Below are 23852 nucleotides of genomic sequence, written 5' to 3' on the forward strand. Positions count from 1 at the left end.
ATGTATTTATGTATTTTATTTTTACTTTAACCTGATTCTTCATTTTTGATATCTTACGAATTATTTTCTTTTGTATTTATCTGCGTATTTAGTTCTTTGCCTTATTTATTTTAAAAAATTGACATTTTCCTTTTGTGCGCTATTTTATCATCGTCATCATTTATTTTATTATCTCACTCATCTTTATATTATTGAATTAGTGCACGCTATACAATTCTCGTAAATCGCTCTTGATTGTATATTCGTTCTCACTTGCACGGCAATTTTATTCGCATGTCATCGATTTAAAATAAAAATACATTTCGTTTAAGTAAAACACTTGACATTATTCTAAAAATGAAAGTTTTTCAAAATAAGGCAATATTTTGTATTTTGGAAAATTCAAGAAATCGTACCCTAACTTACTGGGTTTCGATTTTTCTCGTTTAATCCAAATAATCGAATATTCTTTTAAAATTAAATGCATGGGCTTTGAGAATCAAAAGGTAAGCTTATTTTAGGGGGTTTAAACTGTCGTGTCCTAACGTGCTGGATGTGACATTTTATTACTTCGGGATAAGAAGGTCTTTAGCATCTGCTTCGATTTATTCAATTATTTTTGTAAAATGAACACTAATAAACAAGGGATCGTATTTTAAAGTCTTTTCAAAATTTCAATTTTCGACATTAAGACATTAATTAATAAATTTGGTACCAATTTTGGGCGTTACGAGGGTGCTAATCCTTCCTTGTACGTAATCGACTCCCGAACCCGTTTTCTCGATTTTCGTAGACCAAAATCGTTGTTTTAGTAAAACAAAACATTTTAAAACAATCAAATTACGAGGTGATCTGATCACACCTAAATAAAAAGATTAGTGGTGACTCCATTTTTATTTTTAAATAAGTCGACGCCCTTCATCCAAAAAAATGGTTTCGACATTCATTTTAAGAAGTTTGATTCTTATGTGAATAACTCTAAATAAACTGGGCCCAATTTGAAACATTTAACCAAGATAATATAATATAAGATAGATAGTGATAGTTGATATCACAATCATTAAAGTAAGAAAACAAAATCAAATAATTCAAGAGTAGGCATAATGATTTTTTTGGCCTTTTAACTTTACAAAAAAAGTTATTTTAGCCATCTTTTTAATTTTTCGTCTATTTTAACTCATTAACTTACATTTCTTGTCAAAACACCTTAAAATGGATGAAAAATTAAATATTTATTCACTTTGCTGACATGACATACACATGGATTGCCACGTAGATGACATGTCAGCATTTAATTATTTTTTAAAATTTAAAAAATATATTTTTATAAATTTTATAAATTTTAGAAATTTTAAAATATTTTAATGATTTTTAATCTTTAAAAGTAGTTTTTATATTTTTTGAATTTTTAAAATTTTTAAAAATTAATTAAATGCTGACATGTCATCTACATGTATGCAACGTCAACAAAGTTAATAAATATTAATTTTTCATTCATTTTGGGGTTATTTGAGAAAAGTTAATAGCTAAAAAAAGCCAAAACATTAGATAGAGGGCTAAATTAATTTTTTTTGTAAAGTTTAAGGGCCAAATAAATTATTATGCCTTAAGAGTACTTCGAAGGAATATATTTTGGATTAATATGTAGAAAGTTCGAGAGTTTAAAAATTATGAGAATTTAAGTTGGAATCTTAATTTAGGTAAATGTGTTTTCGGTTAGATTATTTTGTTAGTTAGTTTAAGTTAATTTTTCAAGTTAATTGTTCACTTCAATACTTGTAATGATTGATTTTAATTGAAACAGTTGATATAACTATAACTTAGCATTGCAATTTTCTAACTTACACAAATTTGAGTTTTTGTGCATGGTTTTAGGGATAGCAATGGAGTGAGTTGGAGGTGGATGCTATTAAATCTATTACTGTTCCACACTTGACACACTCTGCATCACCACTCACATCGCTCCATTATGAATATATAATATTGAAATCTATTACCACCTTTATGGGTGTTGTATGCATCCATTCCTGCATCATCCCGCTTCGCTTCGAATTAATTTTTGCTACTAGTATTTAATATTTTTAATATTTTTAAAGTAAAGTAAATATTTAAACATAATTCTTTAAAAAAATATTTAAGCATAAAACATATGAATTTTTTTCTATAATACATTATTATATTTTTACCCTTTTAATAGTTATAAATGTAATGATAAAATGATAATTTTATATATTAGAGCGGGACAACGTGAAGCAAGAAATTATCATAACTGTTCCATACCCACTATGTAAAAGAAAAGAAAAATTCACCCCGTACCACTCCACATTCACGATTTTTTTTAAACTCACTTCATTTAGAATATATCAATTTAAAATCTATTAAGTACAATTCAAATTTTACCATGATTTAATATCGCTCATTGGGGTAAAATGAGACCCACAATTTGTGGAGGCAATCAATGAAACTATATGAGTGGGTTGGAGACAAATTATAATGCTTTTGCAACTCACATAGAGAAATCATGGTAAACCCATTGGTCTAGGAATTAACCTAAGAGTAAATCAACTGATTGAATGATATTTTGATTTATTTGTGCAAATTAATATTGTGTGTGAGCCATGATTTGGGTTTGAATTGAATTAATAATATTGTCAAAATAATGCCAAACTGAACATTGAGAAATTGGAGCATTGCTTGGGTGTCAAAAGTCGTCGTTACAAAAAGCTGACCCAAATTAATACACTGTCGGTTGAGCAATCAATGTGGCCGCCGGGTTTTTTTAAGGGTAAATTACACAATTGATCATCTAATTTTCATAAGTTTTTATTTTGAGCATTAAAAATAAAAAATTTGTAATTTAGGCTTACAATTATATACTTTTATCATTTTAGTCACTCACCCTTAATATATCATTAAATACACCCATTTTAGTCATCTAACTTTAGTAAGTTTTCATTTTAGTCACTCATTTTATTTTTTTAATTTCCTTTTAATTTTTATTTTTTAAGAATTAATTTTTGTTTTTAATCCATTTATCTTTTAATTTTTTTTTTACTTTTTGGAAGTAATTTCAATAAAAGGGAAGGAAAAAAAAGAGGTTTTTATAGGGAATTACCCAATTTTTATATAAAAAAAAACTTGAGTCTTTACAAGAAAAACTAATTTATCTTTCACAATTCTTTTATTTTTTTCTTTTTTTGGAATTAATTTTAGTTTTTCCAATAAAAGGAAAAAACATGAGGTTTTATAAGAAATCATCTGGATTTTTATAAAGGAAACCTAGATTTTTATAAGAAAAACTAAAGTTGTCCATGGGCCGAGCTGGGTCCAAACAAAATTTTAGGCCTGATTTATAAGCTCAACTCGAAAAATGAGTCTAAAATTTTGTCCATGCCCAGCCTAGATAAAAATGCTAAAACCTGGGCTCGGCCTAGCCAGCCTGTATTAAAAAATTGTTATAATTATAAATTAAAAAAATGTATAATAAATCAAAAACACTAAAAATATTAAAAATAAATATTTTCCAACAAATTGAAAATAAATTAAAAAAGTCTTTGATGTATTATATGAGCTTGTTTTTCAGTTGTGTCGGAAACAGTGGTTTCGGGGTGTTGAAGTAAAGAACTAGCTTAACAGAAAAGATTTCTTTCTTCATTGAATAAGAGAGAAACACATCAACGTATTTAATGCATGCAGACCATAACCGTTTCTTAACTAACTAAGCTCAACTAATCTTTATGAAATTCTCATAACATTCCCCGTACTTGTCTGGCTTTCCTTCTTCCTTGAACCTAACATTCATATGGAGTAACCTTAAGCAGCCTTTTGAACTTGTTGAACACTATCATGGATAACGATTTTGTTAGCACATCAGCAATTTGATCTTGACTGGACACATGACCAACTTGAAGCACACTTGCTGCTTTTTTCCCTTACAAAAAACATGTCCAAATCCACATGCTTGAACTTTGGATGCATGACTGGAATTCCTGCTACTGCAACTGCTGCTGAGCTATCACACCAAACCAGTGACTTCGAAACAGGAACACATAACTCAGTTAATAACGATCGGAGCCAGACCATTTCTGCAGTGACGTTTACCAAGCTTCTATATTCAGCTTTGGCTATAGACCTGGATACAACTTGCTGCTTCTTAGAGCTTCAAGAGACTAGATTTCCTCCAAGGAAAACATAATAGCCCGATATTAACCTTCGGTCATCAAGGTCGGACCCCCAGCTGGAATCTAAGTAGCCTTCGAGTACAAACTTAGACGCTCGACTAAAATGTAGGCCATGATCCAATGTGCCTTGTAGATAACACAAGATTCTCTTAACAGCTTTAAGGTGCGAGTCTAGAGGTTTGTGCATGAGCTGACAGACTTTGTTAACCGAGAAAGCAATGTCAGGTCTGGTGATTACAACATACTAGAGAGCACCCACTATACTCCTAAAGAAACTTTCATCTTCAACTGAACTACCCTCATTGACTGACAATCGACATGTAGAAACCATTGGCGTAGGGGAACTATTTGACTTATCCATAGAAGTTTTCTTAAGCAGATCCAGTATATACTTCTTTTGATTAAGAAAAATACCATTTGAGGTGTAGTTAACCTCTATGCCTAAGAAATAGTTTAACTTCTCCAAATCCTTCAAAGAGAACTGATCATTAAGGTCCTTAACGAACTGATTTATAGCACTCTAATTAGAAGCAGTGACTATTATGTCATCCACATAGATTAGAACATAGAGTAACTAAGTTCTAGATCGATTTATAAAGAGAGAATTGTCAGCCTTTGACACTTCAAACTTATTAGAAAGAAGAAACTCCCTTAGTTTGTGAAACCAAGCTCGAGGTGCTTGTTTAAGGCCATACAAGGCTTTCATTAACTTGCATACCAGTTGCTGGCCATTGGTTCCTTGCTGTTCAAAACCTGTGGTTGCACCATGTATATTTCCTCACTTAAGTCACCATTTAAGAATGCATTATTCACATCTACCTACCTGAGAGACCAACCCAAAGACACTGCTATTGCTAATACCACCTTAATTGTTGTAGGTTTCACCACAGGGCTAAAAGTCTCATGAAAATTGATGCCAACTTCTTAAAGATAGCCTTTAACCACCAATCGGCCTTTGTACCAAGCTATTGAACCATCAGCATTCCTTTTGATCTTGAATATCCATTTATCTTTGACGGCCCTCATTCTTGCAAGTAAGAGCATAAGATCCCAAGTGTGGTTTGAAAGTAAAGCCTGGTATTCAACTTGTGCTGCTGCTGCCTATTCAGAACTCTGAAATACCTCGGTTATGGAAGATGGTTCCTTCTCAGTCAAGATAGAGGAGAACAACTTAGGTTTATAAATACCACTTTTAGATCAGGTCTACATAGGATGAGCTTTCATTATGGACCTAACAGGAGGGTCAATCGGAGTGGAAGATGAAGGCACACAATTTTTAGCAGAAGAATAAATCAACTGAGGTACAAAAGAAGAATGACCAACAGGTGAAATTTTTGTTAGGGTGATCCGAGCTGGAGCTATCCACAGAAACTGAGCTGGCAAAAGAAGAATCAAAGAGAATTTGTGCTACAAGAAGAGAAATTTGTGATTGTTAATGAGTCGATTGAACTAGGTTGAGACGAGCTTGAGAATGAAAACCTTGTAGGAACGAGAACTGAGCTTCATCGAAAACAACATGTCGAGACAAAAAAACTAAACCAGTGTCATCGAGGCACTTATAGCCTTTGTGATTTGGCTCAAGACCAAGAAAAACGCACATCTTGGACCAAAATTGAAGCTTGTGTTGATCATAGGGTCGCAAGTAAGGATAAAAAGTACAGCCAAAGACTCTCAGAAGAGAATAAACAGGTTGGACTTTATATAGTATCTCATAGGGACTGCTGTCTTAGAGAACATGTGTGGGTAGCCTGTTGATCACATGGACAGCATGAGAGAATGCAGAAGACTAAAAATCCAAAGGCATGGATTCCTGCGCCAAGAGAATTAAGCTCATGTCAACAACCTGTCGATGCCTCTTTTCTGACACACCGTTTTGTTCTGAGGTATGAAGACATGCAATTCTATGCTGAATGCCAAGTTTGAACAGCTCATTAGACAAAGAGTGATACTTAACAGCTCATTAGACAAAGAGTGATACTTACCCCCCAGTCAGTTTGAAGCATTTTTAATAGAAGATCCAAATTGTACAAGAACAATTTGTTGAAAATGAAGAAAGCATTTCAAAACTTTAGACTTAGCCTTGATAAAATATAGCCAAGTGTTTTTGCTGTGCATATCTACAAAGGATACATAGTAAGAAAATCCATTTGATTTAATATGGGCTGGTCCCCAAACATCAGATACAACAAGTTCAAATGGCAAATAGTATATTGTTGTTGAAGCTGTAAACGGTAGTTTATGCGATTTGCCTAACTGACAAGCAGAACACATATGAGGCAAATTACTATGCTTAAAGGAAATATTACAAGATCTCAAGACGTGTACGAGGGTGTTGCGACACGGATGATCGAGCCTGTTATGCCATAGCAGAGGGGCTGAAGTAATTTGAGCATTATATACACGCACTAAGTTGGGTTGGAAAGTAGTAGTGGACTTGTGACAACTAGTTCGAGACACCAAATCGGTAGAGACCATTATGCATATGGCCTACTAGAAGAATCGTCCCTGTCTGAATATCTTTCACAAAACACATATAGGGGTGAAATTCAAAATAAACGGCATTGTCTCTTGCAAATTGGCCAACAGACACCTTACAAACAGTACGTACATGTAGAACATGCTTAAGGCGTAACAGTCTTGAACCAATCATCAGAGAAGAAAAACTTACATGAGCAATAGAAACAGACTCACCATTTCCCATAGACACCCGATCCGTACCTGTGTAAGGGGAGGCAATCAAAAGAGTTGTCATGTCTGGAGTGATATGGTTTGTAGCTCCAGAATCAGGATACCAAGTTTGAACTGAGGATCATGAAGAGGAAGATCGAGAAGGCTACTAACTAGAGGGAGTAGAGAGCTACGAATAGGAATTGCAACAGTGAACGGAGGAATCCTGTTCAGTGAAATAATGATAGTTGACAGACTTGGAGTTGGTAGAATCCACACCAGAAAAATTCTCATCAAAACGGTGATAACAAGATTGAACCACATGGCCAATTTTGCTACACAATTGGCATTATGGCCTGGAACGTGACCACCCCCTACTATTGCCACGAGTTCTGCCATAAGACCAACCTCGACCATGCCCTCGGTGTCCCGGTCTGAAATCTTGAGAATAACTATTAGAAGCATCAGTGTTTTTCGAGTGATGATGATGATTATTGGAGTAGGAAGTCACATTGGCTTGCAAAAGGTTCTCAGTCAACAGGGCTAGCTGTCGAGCCTCACAGTCAAGAAGCATTTCGGTTAAGAGTTTAAGAGACATAGGAGTGGCTGAGGCTAGCACCCGAATGGACTCCAACTAAAATAATGCTGACTCGTTCTTGTTTAGTAACTATACTCCCAGCTACAATGAGACTGTCACTTAGTTGTTTAACCTTTGACAAGTATTCTTTAACTGTGAGGTTTGCTTTCGTGAGAGAATACAGATAATGTCGCATACTGGAAATCTTGATATTGGAGTTAACACCAAATCGCTTTTCAATGGTGGACCAAATAGAAAAACTGGTTTTGGCAGTTGTAAGGTGAACCAGGATATCATCGGAGACTATTGGCAGTAGCCAGGAGGTAAGAAACTTGTCTTGTTTCTTATTAGTAAGAAACACAATATTATCGATTAATTGACCGTCGGCCCTAGGAATAAAATGAGAAAGAACTGGGATAGTACATTGTACAAAACCTTCAAGATCATACCCTTCAAGAATGAGTAAAAGTTGATGTTTCCAGAGGAGAAAATTATCTTGATGGTGTCATGCTTGGAGAAGTAATGGACCGTGGGTGGCGCAGCACTGCTCGAACCTTGTGAAGGAAAGGCTGTCGTAATGTTAGAAAAGTGGCGAGGCATATCAACCCCAGGTACAGGTTCAGTAGCCATCGAACCAAGGAAGGATAAACCCAGGAAAAAAAATTACACTAGAAAATCAATAGCTCTTGATACCATGTTGAAGTAAAGAATTAGCTTAACAAAAAAAAATTCTTTCTTTATTGAATAAAAGAGAAGCACATCAACGTTTTTAATGCATGCAGATTATAACCGTTTCTTAACTAACTGAGCTCAACTAACAAACTAATACTTATAACTAACTGTTTGTGAAATTCTCATAACACGAGACCACCAAATCCGATGAGTAAGTTTTTAAATATTATTATTTAATATTTACGAGTCAAATGTGAATTTTTAAAAATAGTTTTTGATTTGATAATTTGTGCTATATAGTGATTTATTAAGTTCAAGTGGTTTTAGAAGATGAGGGATCGGAACCTTATTTTTATAAACTGAGTCATAAATATTTTTATAAATATTTACCAAGTGTCATTAAGGTAGTATTACAGTTTCGATAATAAATTTTAACGTTTCGATAGTTAATTAATTAAAAAGGACCAAATTAAAAAAAATGTATTCTCGGGACTCCGTTCCTGTAAATCAGACTCGTAAATATTTTAATAAATATTTATGAAGCTAGTTGTATAGTTAATTAGGTTTCGGTTAAGTGAATTTGCTTGAATTAAAAATAATTAGGTATAAGGACTAAATTGCATATAAAGTGAAAGTTGAATTATAGATTAAAATAAAAATTAAAGGGACTAAAGAAGCAATTATGCCAATGGTCATAATTGAGGCCACATAAGATAGATATTTATAAAATATAAAGTTAAAATATACATTATAATATTATAATAATATATAATTATTAAGTATATATATTAAATTATATATTATAATAAGTAAATATAATAAATAAAAGAAACAAAAAGAAATAGAAAGAAACAAAATAGAAAGGAAACAGGGAGAAAAATAAAGAAAAGAAAAAGGGAAAGAAAAAAAGGAGAAATTAGGGTTTCAAAGTTCAAAGTACAATTAGTTAGTCAATTTAATTATTTTTCTTATAATTTTTATTTTTTTAGAATCTCGATATTAAATACTACCCAACCCACGTCAAAATTTTAGAAATTATTGAGTTTTTAAATGTTGTTTATGTTGAATAATTTGAGTATTAGGGATTAAATTGATAGATTTTCAAGTTAGAAATGAAAAATGATTGAATTGTAGAACAAATTGTAAATTTTGAGTAATAGGGACTAAATTGTGAAAATTTAAAAATTTAAGGATTTATGTGAAAGGAGCTGAATTTAGTCTAAAGTGGAATTTGCATGAAAATAAAGAATTAAATGTGAAGAATAAAAGTTAGTCTCGATTTAGGGACTAAATTAGAAATTAGACAATATTTGATTAAAAATTGAAATATGCAATATGCAATTGAATTGTGTTGTATTGATGAATTTTAATTGTTTTAATTCTGTAGCTAACGTCGTACTGAAATCCTCGACTAAAAAGGGAAAAGAAAAATTTGACGTGAAATTAGGGGTGAGCATTCGATCGAATCGAATCGAAAATTTTCGAGTTAATCGAGTTTTCGAATCTTATTTTATCATCCTAACTTTATTTGAAATTTTCTCGAATCGAGACGAATCGAATATATTTGTTCGAGTTAAATTTTAAAAAATAATTTTGGGTCCTTATAACCACTGTCACCCATCGTAATAAAATTTATCCACCTTAATTAAAATTTTTATTAACTTTCATCACCTCATAATTTATTTATTAATCTTTTATATACGGGTTAACTTCTTTGTTTGCTTAGTTGCTTCAATTATCTTCAGATTCTTGTCACTATGTATTTTCGAATTAAAAAATATATTAGATGTAAAAATGTGATTTTTTAATAAAAATTATTTTAAAGATAAAATGTGAAATTGATACCAATATAAAATTTTAACATGAATATTTAATAGCATAGTTAATAATTTAATTTTAATATAAATATTCAATATGACTAAACAATCCAATAATATAAATAATATAAAATGTGAAATTTAATTTAATAATATAAATAGTAAATATAAATAAAATTATTACTATTTATGTTTAGTGATTTTTTTTAGATAATTTTAATTTTTTATTTGAGAGTATAGGGTGAGAAGTAAAAATTTAGAGGGCAAATAAAAAGTTTTGGGAGATAAAAGTTTTGAGGGAAAGTAAATAGGGGAGAGTAAAATTTTGGAGGGAAAATATTAAAAAAAAATTGAGGGTGGATTTGGGGTAGATGGGAGGTGGGATTAAAAGGAAGTAAAATTTTTAAGAGGAAAATGGGAGGGAGTAAAAATTATGGGGCAAAATAAAAAGTTTTGAGTGTTTTTGGGAATAAAATTTTGAGAAAAAGTAAATGGGAGAGTAAAATTTTAGTGGGAAATGGATTTTGGGTAGATTGGGGGGTTGGGATTGAAGGGGAGTAAAAGTTTTGGGGGGAAAGTGGGAAGGAGTAAAAGTTTTAAGGGAAAAGTAAAAAGGTTTGGGAGTTTGGGGTAAAAATGTAAAATATTATAGTTTGATATTCAAATTATTCGAATTATTCGAGTTATTCGAATTCGAAAACTCAACTCGATTAACTCGAATAACTCGATTCGTTTAACTCGAAATTCAAATTTTTTTTCGATTTTTTTGAGTCGAATCGAGTTTTGCTCACCCCTACGTGAAATAGCTCGGAATTTCTGGTTTGTATTTCTATAATCCGAATCTAGTTATTAATTATTGTATTTTGATTTAATGTTTATGGTAAGTGGTTGAGGTGAATATTTGGCACTTTGATATTGAATTGGATTAAAAGTTGATTGAATGGATTGAATTGATTATTTGAATTGAAATGAATATATTGGTGCAAATATGATAATTGAATATTGGTTGTCTTTGGAAAGTGAAATTAAACCCTATTAACTGTATCAAGCTGAGTCGGATATAGATGGCATGTCATAAGATTGGAAGAGTTCAGGGATTTCTGCGACTTCGATTCGATGAGACATTAGGTGTCAATTTACTACTTCGGATTAATTCGATGAGGCAGTGGGTGCCAATTTACTTCGGCTTAGCCGTTGAGACACTGGGTGTCAAATTATTACTTCGAATTATCCGATGAGGCACTGGGTGCCAAACTGGTGTGTTTGGTTGAATTCGTATATCCGTCCAAGTCCGAGTTGTGTTAATAGGGGTAATTAATTGAAATGCATTATGATTGATATTAGATGATATTTTATATGAAATGATAATGAGATAATGCATTGAAATATGGATTGATACACATGAATTGTGTATTCATGAATTGGATATGGAATGAACAATATTGTTGTTTAAATGATATGTGTATCATATTGTGAAAAGCTATTATATAGCAAATGATGAGAATTGAGTATGGCATGAATGATGTATTTATGAATTGAAAAATTGAATGATTAATGTCATTGTATGAATAAATGTGGTTTTTAATATTCAATTGTGCTTATAATTAAAATGTATATATTATATTATCTTTTGTCATTAAATATTCGGATTATAGAAATACCACTGAGGTTTACTTAGTGTACAATTTTGTTTTTCGTGCGCAGGTTAGGTACTTAAGTTTGATCGCTGATTCAGCGTCTAACAACGATCTCGAACTCAAATGTGGTGATGTTTATCCTTTGTGTCGGCATGCACCTAGGATGTCTAAATAATAGTTATTTTGTGGTTTGATTGTAAATGAGATTATAAGTTTAATTTTGGTTGGTTTTATACATATAAATATGTGTTTGCTTTTGAAGCCATATTATGGCATGGTAAATTGAACTAAATCTAGATAGGTGCATGTGAATTTAATTCTATGTTTAAGTGCTCATGAACTAGGCAAATTGATTTGGATTTAGTATGTTTATAATTTGGACTTGAATAATGCTTTGATGACTTGTTTTGATGATATGAAATGTTTGAAATTTCTGTCTGTTTGATTTGTAAACTCCAGTAATGCCCCGTAATCCGGTTTCGGTGAGGGATACAGGTTGGGGGTGTTACATTTAGATAAATTAAAAATAATAAAAACCCAAGTTTTTTAGTTACAAGTTTTAATTAAATAAATATATATTTTATATGTAAATATGATTTATTTTAAATATGATAATAATTATCAAGTTAAAATCATTTTTTATAATTAATAAAAATAAAATTATAAATATAATTTTATTTTAAGGTTATAATAATTATTTTATTGGTAATGTTTATATTAAATCTTGAATATAAAAGTAATAGATAAGTTTTACATTCATAGCAAATTATTAATGATTATAATTATTTTATTAATAATGTTTTCATTTTCAGTGTAGTAGTTTTTATCCCTTAATTATATTTTGAATCCATATTAAATTCAACTTATTATTTTAGATAATTAGTGTTACAATTATGTAACAATTAAAACTAACATTTAATACTATAAATATATGCATTAACAAGACATTTTCATTTAAATAACATCTAAATAATTATTGAAAAAAAATCATATTTTAGGGTGTTTTTTTCGATCACCAAAAAAGGTATGATTTTCATTATTATTTAAAAAGTTTAGTTATTTTTGTTTGATATTCAATAGCTTTATTTTTATCTGATTTTAATAAATTTTAATAACAAATTATTTTATCTAATTATTTAATATTTTAATTACTTTTAAAATATTATTTTATTATCTCAAATTTTTTAAAATTAATAAACTTTTATTATGAATTAGACTAACTTTACTTTAATTAGTAAATATATATTTTAATTATTTAATGATTAAAAAAATAAACATATAAAATAACGTGAAACTTAGATGATATTAAAAGTAATTATAATATGAAAAGGAGAGTTAGAAACATTATTTAATAAATTTGGATAAAAGAAAATACTTGATCGTATGACTACTTTATTTTGTTGGGAGTATAAGAAAGAAGGCCTCTTGAATTTTGAGTTACACAATACAAGTGTCAAACATATCTCATCACTCTCACATTGTATAAACCACAATATTAGCATAGACTATAGAGTATAGAGGATCTACATTTTTGGCCATTATTATTTATCGTATTATATCCAACTTGGTAGAGTTCTTCCAAAGAACTCGAATTTGTCGCCAACGAGACTCCATACGGTGGGAGGCGCCATCTTCCGCATAGACTCCAAATTTGAAGTAATGATTGTTTCCTCCAGCACCAGATCCTTCGTATTTTTGAACGCCATCAATGTAAACCTTGACATTGGAAGCTCCCACATCATGGATTACGTTGACGTTGAACCATCTATTATATACGTTTTCAAGCACTGTCGGAGACCTGTAAACCGTGAGATTGGCGGAGTAAACTCGGAGCATGATGGTAGTTGCACGTGAAGAGCCACCAAATACTTGCATCACCGGTGTTGCATTTGTTCCGCTTGGGATATATGCCTCTCCCTCAAATTGCCATACTCCAGATGAATAATCATAGCCCTAGAAAGGGTTTAAAAAGACGAGCTAAACTATATTTTAGAACCCATATTTTGCCCGGGCCTTAAATAAATAAACCAAATTTTGAAAAAAAATAAAAAAAAAATCAAAATGCCCATTAAAAGTCCATTTACAAACAAAGCTACCAACCCAATTACAACCCAAAAATTAAAACATAAAAGAAGCCCAAAAGTTTAGAAACCCTAGCCCACAGCCTATTTTCGGAAATTAGAAACTCTAGCCGCAAGCCTCAACCACCCACTTCCAACCACTACCAAGTGGCACATGCCTCCACCACCGTTTGCCTGCCATACAAGAAGAAGAAAAGATAACAAATATATATAATAAAGTTTGTAAATGGCTATAAAGGCCATACTATAACCGATAGTAGAGGGGGATTGATGGTATTTTGAGGAAGAATCGATTGTATTTTGGGGAGAGAAGAGATTGTATTAGAGGGGGTTGTATTACAGAGACTTTTAGGAGAAATCAAAAGGAGAAAACAAGTTCAAAAGATATTTGTCCTTATTTTTATTTTTTTGATCTTCTTTCTATTCATTCGTTTTATCTATTTTACAAATATTTTTAACAAAGAAAAAAACTTGTAAAAAATATAAAAAAAAGGGAAAGAGGGAAGGATCTTACCGGTGTTCAGTTTTCCAACATCGTGGACGACCGAGGAAGCCACCACCGAGGATCGGTGGCTGGAAACCGAATGGATTCTTGGGTTCTAGGGTGCTTCTCATTAATTTTTAAAGGTTTTTGAGTCATTTTAACCCCAAATCCGGACTCTACTCGAGAAGAGAAGCGAAAAAGGGCCTCGGAAGATTTTTCGGTCACCGTGGACAGTGGCGCCGCCGTCGGTGGCCGGTGACTGGCGTGACGGTTGATGGCCGATCCGATGACCGGAGGAGGGGAAGGGTTGAGAGAGTTGAGAGCCTTCTCTCCATTTTGAAAAATGAATGTAGGGTGGTAAGGTGGTGTTTTAACTCTTTTTTTTGTTGTTTTTTTTCTTAAAAAAAGGTTTTTTTTATGATAAAAAAGAGAAAAAATAAAGTATGGTTTTAATTAATAATAAAAACAAAATAGTATGGGGAATAGTTTTAATTAATAATAAAACAAAATAGTATGGGGAGTAGTTTTAATTAATAATAAAACAAAGTAGCATGGAGGGAGTGGAATCAACTTTTTTGCTTGGGACCATGCATGTTACCTTTAATTGGGTAATTTGCGCAATTGGTCCCCTCCTTTGTGCTAGCCTTCAATCGGGCCATATTTAAGTTTTATATTATTTTAAATTAGCCCTGCAGTCTGTGTGCTATTTCAATTTGCCCCCTTTGCGTGGTATTTTAAGATTTGGGGCATTTTTAATTTTAGATCTCGGACATTTATACGCAATTAATTTTAGCCCAAAATTCTGTTTCAATAATTTGTTTTACTTGTAAGTTATCTCTTGGATTTTGTTTCTTCTCTCAATTAAGTTTCAGTTATTCTTTTTAGAATAAACACGTTTCTACATATTATTTTGATTTCATACTTTTGTAATTATTATTTTTCTCTTTTCTTTTTTTTCACGTGCATACCTGTTTATATGAAATACCTTTATATTATTATTACTACTATATGTATATATTTATAATATTACTAATAGTTTATTTTTTACATTATTATGTATATACCATGTAAATATTTTAATATTATATTATGTATACATTATATATATATATCTTTTAATATTGTATTTTTATTGTTTTGCATATCCCTAATATTATATCGTTTATATATATTTTTTTATTTCCCATATTATCTTACTTTATATATTTTTTAACTATATCATGTATATGCTACTACTATATATCTATTTATGTAATATTATTAATAGTTGTTTCTAATAGTATGATTATTTCTAATATGTATATATTATGTATTTACCTTCAATATTATATATCGTATATTTCTAATACTATTACGTTATTACTACTATTACACTATTATTATATTTTTACCCATTATTCTTTAAATACACTTGTTTTACCTTTTACTCTTCACTCACTATATATATTGTTTACTTATCTATATATTCACATACATATATATAATTTCACACATCATTCCAAAATTTTTATTTGTATTGTTACTATTAATATTATTATTGTCTTCACTATACTCTCATTCTTTAGTCTTACATAATGATTGTTTATTTATTACTAGTTTTTTTAATCTCGAATATTTCCTAGCTTATTTGTTATTATCTTTTTATTTGTTTTATTCATTTATTTGTTACCTTGAAATAAGATTTTTTGCAAATAAGGCATTGCTTGGTGTTTGGAAATTTCGAGAAAGCAGTGCCCTAACTTATTGGGTTGCCACTTTTCTCGTTGAATTCGAATAATTAAGTACTCTTCTAAGTTTTTAGAGGTTTTCTAAATGCAAGCCACCATCTTGGAATTTCAAAGCAATATGTCCTAACTTATTTGATATAGCGTTTTGCTGTTTCGAGATAGGAATTTCAAAAAAGGGATAACTTAATGTCAATACTTTGACGCTAGTGAATCCCGATTTTCAAAGTTAAAATATTTTAAAGAGGACTACATCTTAATTTTTTTTTCAACATTAAAGACATTTGATAATCAATTAGGTACCAATTTTTGGGCGTTATGAGGGTGCTAATCCTTCCTCGTACGTAACCGACTCCCGAAACCGTTCTTTTATTTCGTGGACCAAAACTAATGATTTTAAAACAAAATGTTTTAAAGGTGATCCAATCACACCCAAAAAGATTGGTGGCAACTCCCGTTTTCGTTTTTTAAAATCGATTCCTATTTTCCAAAACTCGATCTGATAATGGTTTCGACATATATAAGATTTCAAAATTAAAGACAATTTTATTAAGAAAAATATAAACTGAATTATTAATCTTTTAAACTAAAATGCAATTGGATCCACCTTACTCCCTTGGAGTTACCCATAACTGAATTTTCATAAAATATTTTGCTATTATAATTATAATGTTCAAAAAGATTTATGTATTTTTCTAAGAAATATTCTTATATTAAAATTTGCTCATTAATCATATTTTATTATTAAACAGTTTTTTTCTCAAATAGTTTTTACCAACCATTTTGGGTGTATTATTATCTTACTGTTCAAGGTTTTTTTTATTAAAAATATCTAAAAAGAAAACAAAAAGTTATTTAGATATTTTTTTAAATTGATAAAAATATTTAATTTAATTTGTTTGAATATTTCAATTTTTGGTTTTTTCCCCAATTCAATGGTGGTACTATGACAATATAATATAGATTTTGATGGCTGATAAGAATACAATACAGTACAATACAAAATAAAATAATTAAAAGTATTAAAGAATAACTTTATATTTAAATTTAAAAGTTTTTAAAATTAATATAATAAAAATAAATAGTTGTTGAAATTCTAAATTATCTTTTAGTGAAGAATTTAAAATTTAAAATATGATTTTAAAATATATATATATATATATAAACACTTTAATTTTGTAACTTACTCGAATTCGAATTTTGGAGCATGGTTTAGTATTGCTAGTTATGGTATGAGGTTTGTCATTGGCAAACACCCAAAATGTGTGGACGCCATTGTTGAAACTATATCGTTCGTTTGGAGACTTATTATAAGGTTTTTGCAGCTTAAAATTTGATTCTAATAGAGAAACTGCGATAAATTCACTGGTCTGAGCATTAACATGAAATCAAATTAATTGACTAAAACTCGCACAAAGAAATAAATAAACAAGTGAAAACTTAACCATCTTTTTAAGTATTCAAAAGAATTGAGAAGGCGAAGATAGAAATGAGATTGAATTATTATACTTGGTTTGTTTGTGCCTCTTAATGCTGTGCTTTGTAGATATTTATAGTGGGATGGGTTTAAATTGAGTTAATTGAGTTTGAATTTTTAGGAGGAGAAGCCGACACCAGATGACAAAAAAAATTCAAATTGTATGAAAGAGAAATAAATCATTTTTTGTGTGTGAATAAAACCTAACCTAACTTCCTAACCCTAGCATGTAGCCACCCTACTATTCCAACACCCATAATTAAATTACTTTCTCGATTTTGATTCCAATTGTTACAGGCCCATTTTAACCCGAAGCCCAAACCTAACCTACCCAAAACAAACCCATTTACCCGGGGCCCAATTGAAGCCCAAAGACCCCAGACCCAACAAGGAGTCAGACTAGGGTTTCAGTCGCTGAAACCCTAGTGCCCCACTTGCGCCGCAGCCACCGCCCCTGTCATGTCTTCTGCTGCCACCGCCCAAGCACCTGCCACCACCGCCCATGCCCACTTACTCTGCAAAACCTGCAAAACAACAAAGAACAGAGAGCAAAAATAAGGCTATAAAAGCCGAAACAAGCATGTAAACAGGGGGTACTCTTTGTAACAAAACAGAGATTAGCAAAAAAGGAAACACAATACAAACTAAGTTTTAAGGTGATTATGAGTACTTTTTTTTCGTTTTCATTTTTATTTCTTGTCTTTTTGTTTATTTACACATATATAAAATAAAGAAAGGAAAAAGAAGGGAACTCACCTGAGAGCCGTTCGGTTGCGCCGATTGAGGGTTGTTTCCCGTCGAAGATCGACCCTAAAAGTTGGGTTCCAAGGCCTCTCCTCTCGGCTCTTTAGGCCATGCGAATCTGGCCTTCAATAAGGTCTTGAAACGGATGGGCAAGATGCCTATTTGCGCGAGGCCGACCACCGTCCGTGGTGGCGTAACGGCGGCGCTAGGGGAACCCAAGGGCCGGACCTTTTGAGAAAACAGAGGTCTTTCGGATTTTTTTTAATGGTGGGTGGAAATGAGATTTTTGGGAAAATTTTGGGTTTAAATAACCCCACAAAACGGCACAGTTTGGGCTTTGGGTTCAGAGACCAAAAACGACGTCGTTTTGGTCTCTGACCCGCGCGGTAACCCGACCCATTGGGAGGATCCGCGTGTTTTTGACTATTGGGTAATTTGCGCATTTAGTCCCTTTGATTCTGTAGCGATTTCAAGAAAATTTTTCGCATATTTGCAATTTCGCCACAAAATTTTATTTTTGCCTCAATTCGGTCCATTACTGTGCAGCGTTTTGGGAGGCTTTGGCTTATTTTCCATTTTGGTCCCCCCTTTTTTTCGCGCGCATCACAATTCGATCCCGTACCTTAATTTATTTCTTATTTTAGCCCGGAAATTTTGGTTCAGTTTTAATCTAGTCCTATTATTATTATTATTATTATTATCATTATTATTATTATCTTTTTAATTCAAATTTCGATATATACATATATACATGTACATATATTTTATGATATACATATATATTATAACTTACACATACGCTTATTTTTCTTTATATATATTTTACAACTTATATTCATATCCATATATCTATATACATATTTTCATTTTTATAAATATATATACATACTTACATACAATCTTTAATTTAAAATATATCTTTTATATACTTTTTAAATTCATATACATATATATTACTTTATATATTTTAGTTCATATACACATATACCTGTATATATATTATTATTCATTTTATAATCTTAATATACATATATATATTTACATACTCATTTACATATATGATTCATATTCTCCGTATACATACATACTTATGTTATATATATATATATATATTAACTTAAATACATACCTATATATACCCACCTTTTTATAATCTATATATATACGTACGTACCTATTTTACAACTTATATGTACTTATATATTTTTCTATTTTTTTTAATTGTATATATATATGTATATATCCATATTTTCATTTTCGTAAACACATTAATACCTGCTTATATGAATTTTTATACTTTATAATTTCAACATACGTATATATATGTGTATTATATTTCTATTCCTTACTATTATTTTATTTTGTATTTATTGCTTATTTATTTAATTTTCTTTATTATTTTGAATAAATATTTTAATTTATTTGTATATATTGTTTTTTTATTGTAAGTATGATTTTTATTATACTGTTCCTATTGTCCATATTATTCTTACAGTTTTGCGTGCATTATGATTTTATTGGCTTTCGTATTTTTCCTACGATTTTCGTATTTCATTTTATTTGATATAACAAGTTCGTTTTGAATTAATAATATTTCGTGTTTAGATTCGAGAATATCGTACCCTAACTTACTGGGTTTCGATTTTCACAATAAATCTAAATATACGAATCTTTTCAAACTCAAGTTTTTTTTTAAATGATCTCCGGAATTAAGAAAAGATCGTGTCCTAACTTACTGGGCACGACCCCTTTCCTAAACCTGGGATAATAAAATATCTTTCAAATAAATAAAATTTTGGCATTCATTCGCGTATCGAAAATTCGAGACATTGTGTCCTAACTCACTGGATATGATTCTCTTTCTCGAATAACGTGAAATATGCCCCTTTTTCCTGAAAATTTTCAACGTTTTAATACAAGGATCGTATTTTTAAAATTCTTCAAGGTTCTCAATTTTTGACATTAAGACATTAAGTAATCAACTAGGTACCAATTTTGGGCATATCGAGGGTGCTAATCCTTCCTCGTGCGTAACCGACTCCCGAACCCGTTTTTTGAATTCCGTAGACCAAAATCATTGTTTTGATAAAAATTAAATCGGTTATTAAAAACAACTACTTTTCGAGGTGACCCGATCACACCTCACAAAAAAAGATTGGTGGCGACTCCCGTTTTTAGTTTTCATTTTCAAAACCCAAGTCGACCCCGTTTTTAATCCAAAAATGGTGTCAACACCAATCATGTGCTATGTTGTATTATATCCATGATTTTTTCCACAAAAATCAGATTCCAGGACTTGATATTGTTTATTCATGAATGCTAGGAAAAGCCAAAGTTCTTTTTTAAATTGAAATAGCTTGGGATAATTCCAGGACAATAGTCTAATATTGCCCCAAAATGAGGCAACTCGTTATCTTGTTTAATTGCGATATCGGTTGGATTCAATTGACTTTTTTACTATTTTAAAATCATTTATTATAATTTATTTTAATGTTCAGTTTTTTTATATATATTTTTAGAAATTTAGATTTATTTTTAATAAAATAAACTTTATTTTATGAGTTTTTAAATATCATTTGATAAATTATCAATTATCTTTTTCATAAATATTTATAAAAATAATAATTTTAAAAAATTAAATTATTTTCACTATTTTAAATATATAATATTTATTTTTTATATCATAAAATTAAAATTAATTATATATTAAATAAAAATAAAATTATGTTTAATTTACTTTTAAGTAATTGCAATTTTTAAACTTACATTTTATAAACTATCTAAACAAGTATATTTTTAATGTGTCAAATTTTCTTAGTCAGCCCTACTATTTGCTTTCGTCCGGATGAGTGTTTTTCTTTGACGAAACAATAATTCGACAGAAAACACAAATCAGGTTAAAATCTTGAGTGTTTTTCTTTTGTTTGGAACTGTTAGTTTATTTATTTATTTATTTATTTATTTTTTATTTTATTTCCTTGGGTCTTTCTGTTTTTGCTTTGTTTTCCTGCGTTTACTTTGTGCTGGGCAGGTTTTGGGACTCCCTTGTTTTGGGCCCTTCCTGGAATTGTTCTATTTTGGTTTTTTTTGCTTGTTTTAGACTTGTTTTAATATAACCAGTGAATATTTCTTAAAAAAAAAAAATTCAAATGTTCTTTTTAAATTTTGATTAATTAGTTAATTAATTTAAAATTAATTAATTAAATTTAAAGTCCTCTAATTCAACTCTTGTCAGATATATTCAACAATGTTGTCTGCAATGGTTCAATGGGAAATTATTTATACTCCTTAAGAAAAAAATTCAGAAACGGATTGCATCGCTAATTTGACTTTTAATATGAATAAGGGTCTATAATTGTAGTAAGTATGAATAGTCTAATATAAATATTGTATTATCTTTCTTTTTCATAAAAAAAAATGATGTGTCTAGAGAATTTCTATTCGAAATGTCTAGACTTGAGTTTTGGTCTCTCGAAATCTTAAGTTTATTTTTATAGTGTTTTAAAATAAAATTTAAAGAATCGTATGTGATGCCTAATGGTTAAGAGTATTTATCGTCTCAATTATGGTTTGGATTTGAGTTACATTAATTACGTTTGTTGTTCGGGCTTTGTACTTTAAATTATTGTAACTTTCATTAAATTTGAAAGTTTTTTTATCTCGTATAAAGATATATTATTTATTATGGTTCCTTTCTTAATCAACCCAACTCAATACCCATTAATCAACTGATTTTTTCTTTATCTAAACCCCAAAAAATTCATAATTAACTTAATTTTTTCATTCAATAATTCTAAATTTTTTTCCTAAACAAAATAGCTATAAATATTAACATTTTTAAAAATATGTATTTTAAAAAATAATTTTAAAATTTTCTCATCCATGACAACGTAATTATACAATATTTTGAATGAAAATATACTTTGGCAACAATAAAATTAATTAAAATAAAATAAATATGAAATTTAATCTTAAATTATTATAAAAATTATTAATATTAAGAAATGTCTATTAACAAAACATTAAATTCAATGATAAAAAAGAAAATTAAAATTAAAATATTTCGTATCACTCTATATTGGCTCAATGAGTAATTATTACATTCATTATTACTCCAAATTACTCAGTGTTGGTATAGTGTAACTTTTTACACATAATATTTAATTTAATAATATATAATATATCAATATATTTATTAATATAATTTTTGTATGTCTATGAGATATATGATATTTGACTATATATGATTTTGGTATTAAAATATAGATATACTTCTTAATTTCCTCTTCCTATATCTTTATTTTAATCTTCTAAAATTTGATCATATTTTACGGAAATTGATAAGTTAATACATTTGGTAACGTTTTTGAATTTTGCTGTTAATTCGTTGATTTGGAAATTAATAGTTGCACAATTTATACGCAATTAATTATCAAAAACCTATATTCCAACCACGTATCACAATAAACTAGAAAAAATTAACAATTAAAGTTTATGCATTTACCAACAATTAGATTAAATTTTTAATTATTCTAAAATATGATAACTCATTTCTAACAAATAAAAGTAAAAAAAATCTAAATTTTGAATTTTCATAAAATAAAGGGGTGAACTTCATAATTAAACAAAAAAAAATGAAGGCATAATTGTAAAAATTACCCTCAACGTTTAGGGGTCTTTGGTTTTGTGCCCTTCACATTTTTTTTATTGGCACTCTCAACATTACAGTTTTTTTTAAAAAAAAAATCAGCCCAATTTTAATGGTAAACGTTAGTTGATCATCAATCAAACCACATGTCAACAAATTAACCTATGTCATAATTTTTTTTCATTTTATTTCTATTCTTTCTTCTTCTCTCTTTCTCTCTTTCTTCTTCATCGTTTCTGCATCAGATGGAAATCAATAAAACAAAACCAGCAAGCTTCCCTACGTAGTCTCTCACTAATTCGTTCTCTAGAAATCCACCCACCAACGATCTTGCTCCATCGTAATCTCTGTTGCCAGCACAGCCTCCTACATCATCTAGTATATGCACGGCTCGATTCGCCTTCCTCATCACATATCTGCCCATGGGAAACTAAACAAAACCTATGTGCAAACTCTATTAACTTCTCCATTGTTGCTAAACATTCTAGGGTTTGAAATCTTATCTTCCTTAGTGGTGGAGAAAAAGGCATCGCCAGAGCATGCCGAGGCCAACCTACCAACTGAAGACATGGATCTTGAAAACCTTGACTCCTCTGCCCAAAACCCTTGTAACAGCCCGTTCTTAGTGAAATTGGAACAGTGGTTTTGGGATAAAAAATTTGACATCGTAAAATTTATTTTATTATTATTTTATGGTCTGCGGCATGATAGTAGCATCCTATAAAAATTTCGTGAAGAAATTTTATAGTTTGCATGCAAAATTTGCCAAAAGGACTAAATCGCTTAAAGTGCAAAACTTGTGTGCTACCAGTAAAAGATGTTAAATTGTTATGGAATTTAAAAATGAATGGCCTTAAATGAAAATTAGACCATTAAAGAAGATAGTGGATGATTATGGCTTGGTAAAAGTGAAAATTTTAATGTTTTTAAAGGTTATTAAAGTAAATTAGTAAATAAAGATAAATTAAATAAAACAAAACATGGCTATCATCTTTCTTCACCATATTCAGCCGATTTTGCTAAGGAAAGAACACCATTTAAGCTTTCTAGGTTCGATCATGGTATCCTTGGGTGCATTGTGAGTATTTTTGTCCCATTTTTAATGATTTCTATGTTTTTGGAGTTGTTGTAACTTAATCTAGCTAGCCTAGGAACTAATTTGTA

General features: G+C 30.0%; 1 protein-coding gene across 1 annotated transcript; it reads right to left on the reverse strand.

Moving 5' to 3' along the window:
* Positions 1-12892: 12892 nt before the first annotated feature.
* On the reverse strand, positions 12893-23112 carry LOC107938796 (citrate-binding protein). The gene is made up of 4 exons (XM_041084300.1): positions 22951-23112; positions 17731-17820; positions 13717-13785; positions 12893-13483 (listed from the first exon to the last, which is right to left on the reverse strand). The coding sequence occupies exons 1-4, from the start codon at positions 23110-23112 to the stop codon at positions 13076-13078; spliced, it is 729 nt and encodes a 242-aa protein (XP_040940234.1). The 3' UTR covers positions 12893-13075.
* Positions 23113-23852: the final 740 nt, after the last annotated feature.

This window comes from Gossypium hirsutum, chromosome A02 (genome assembly GCF_007990345.1).
Source record: "Gossypium hirsutum isolate 1008001.06 chromosome A02, Gossypium_hirsutum_v2.1, whole genome shotgun sequence".
NCBI classification, from domain to species: domain Eukaryota; kingdom Viridiplantae; phylum Streptophyta; class Magnoliopsida; order Malvales; family Malvaceae; genus Gossypium; species Gossypium hirsutum.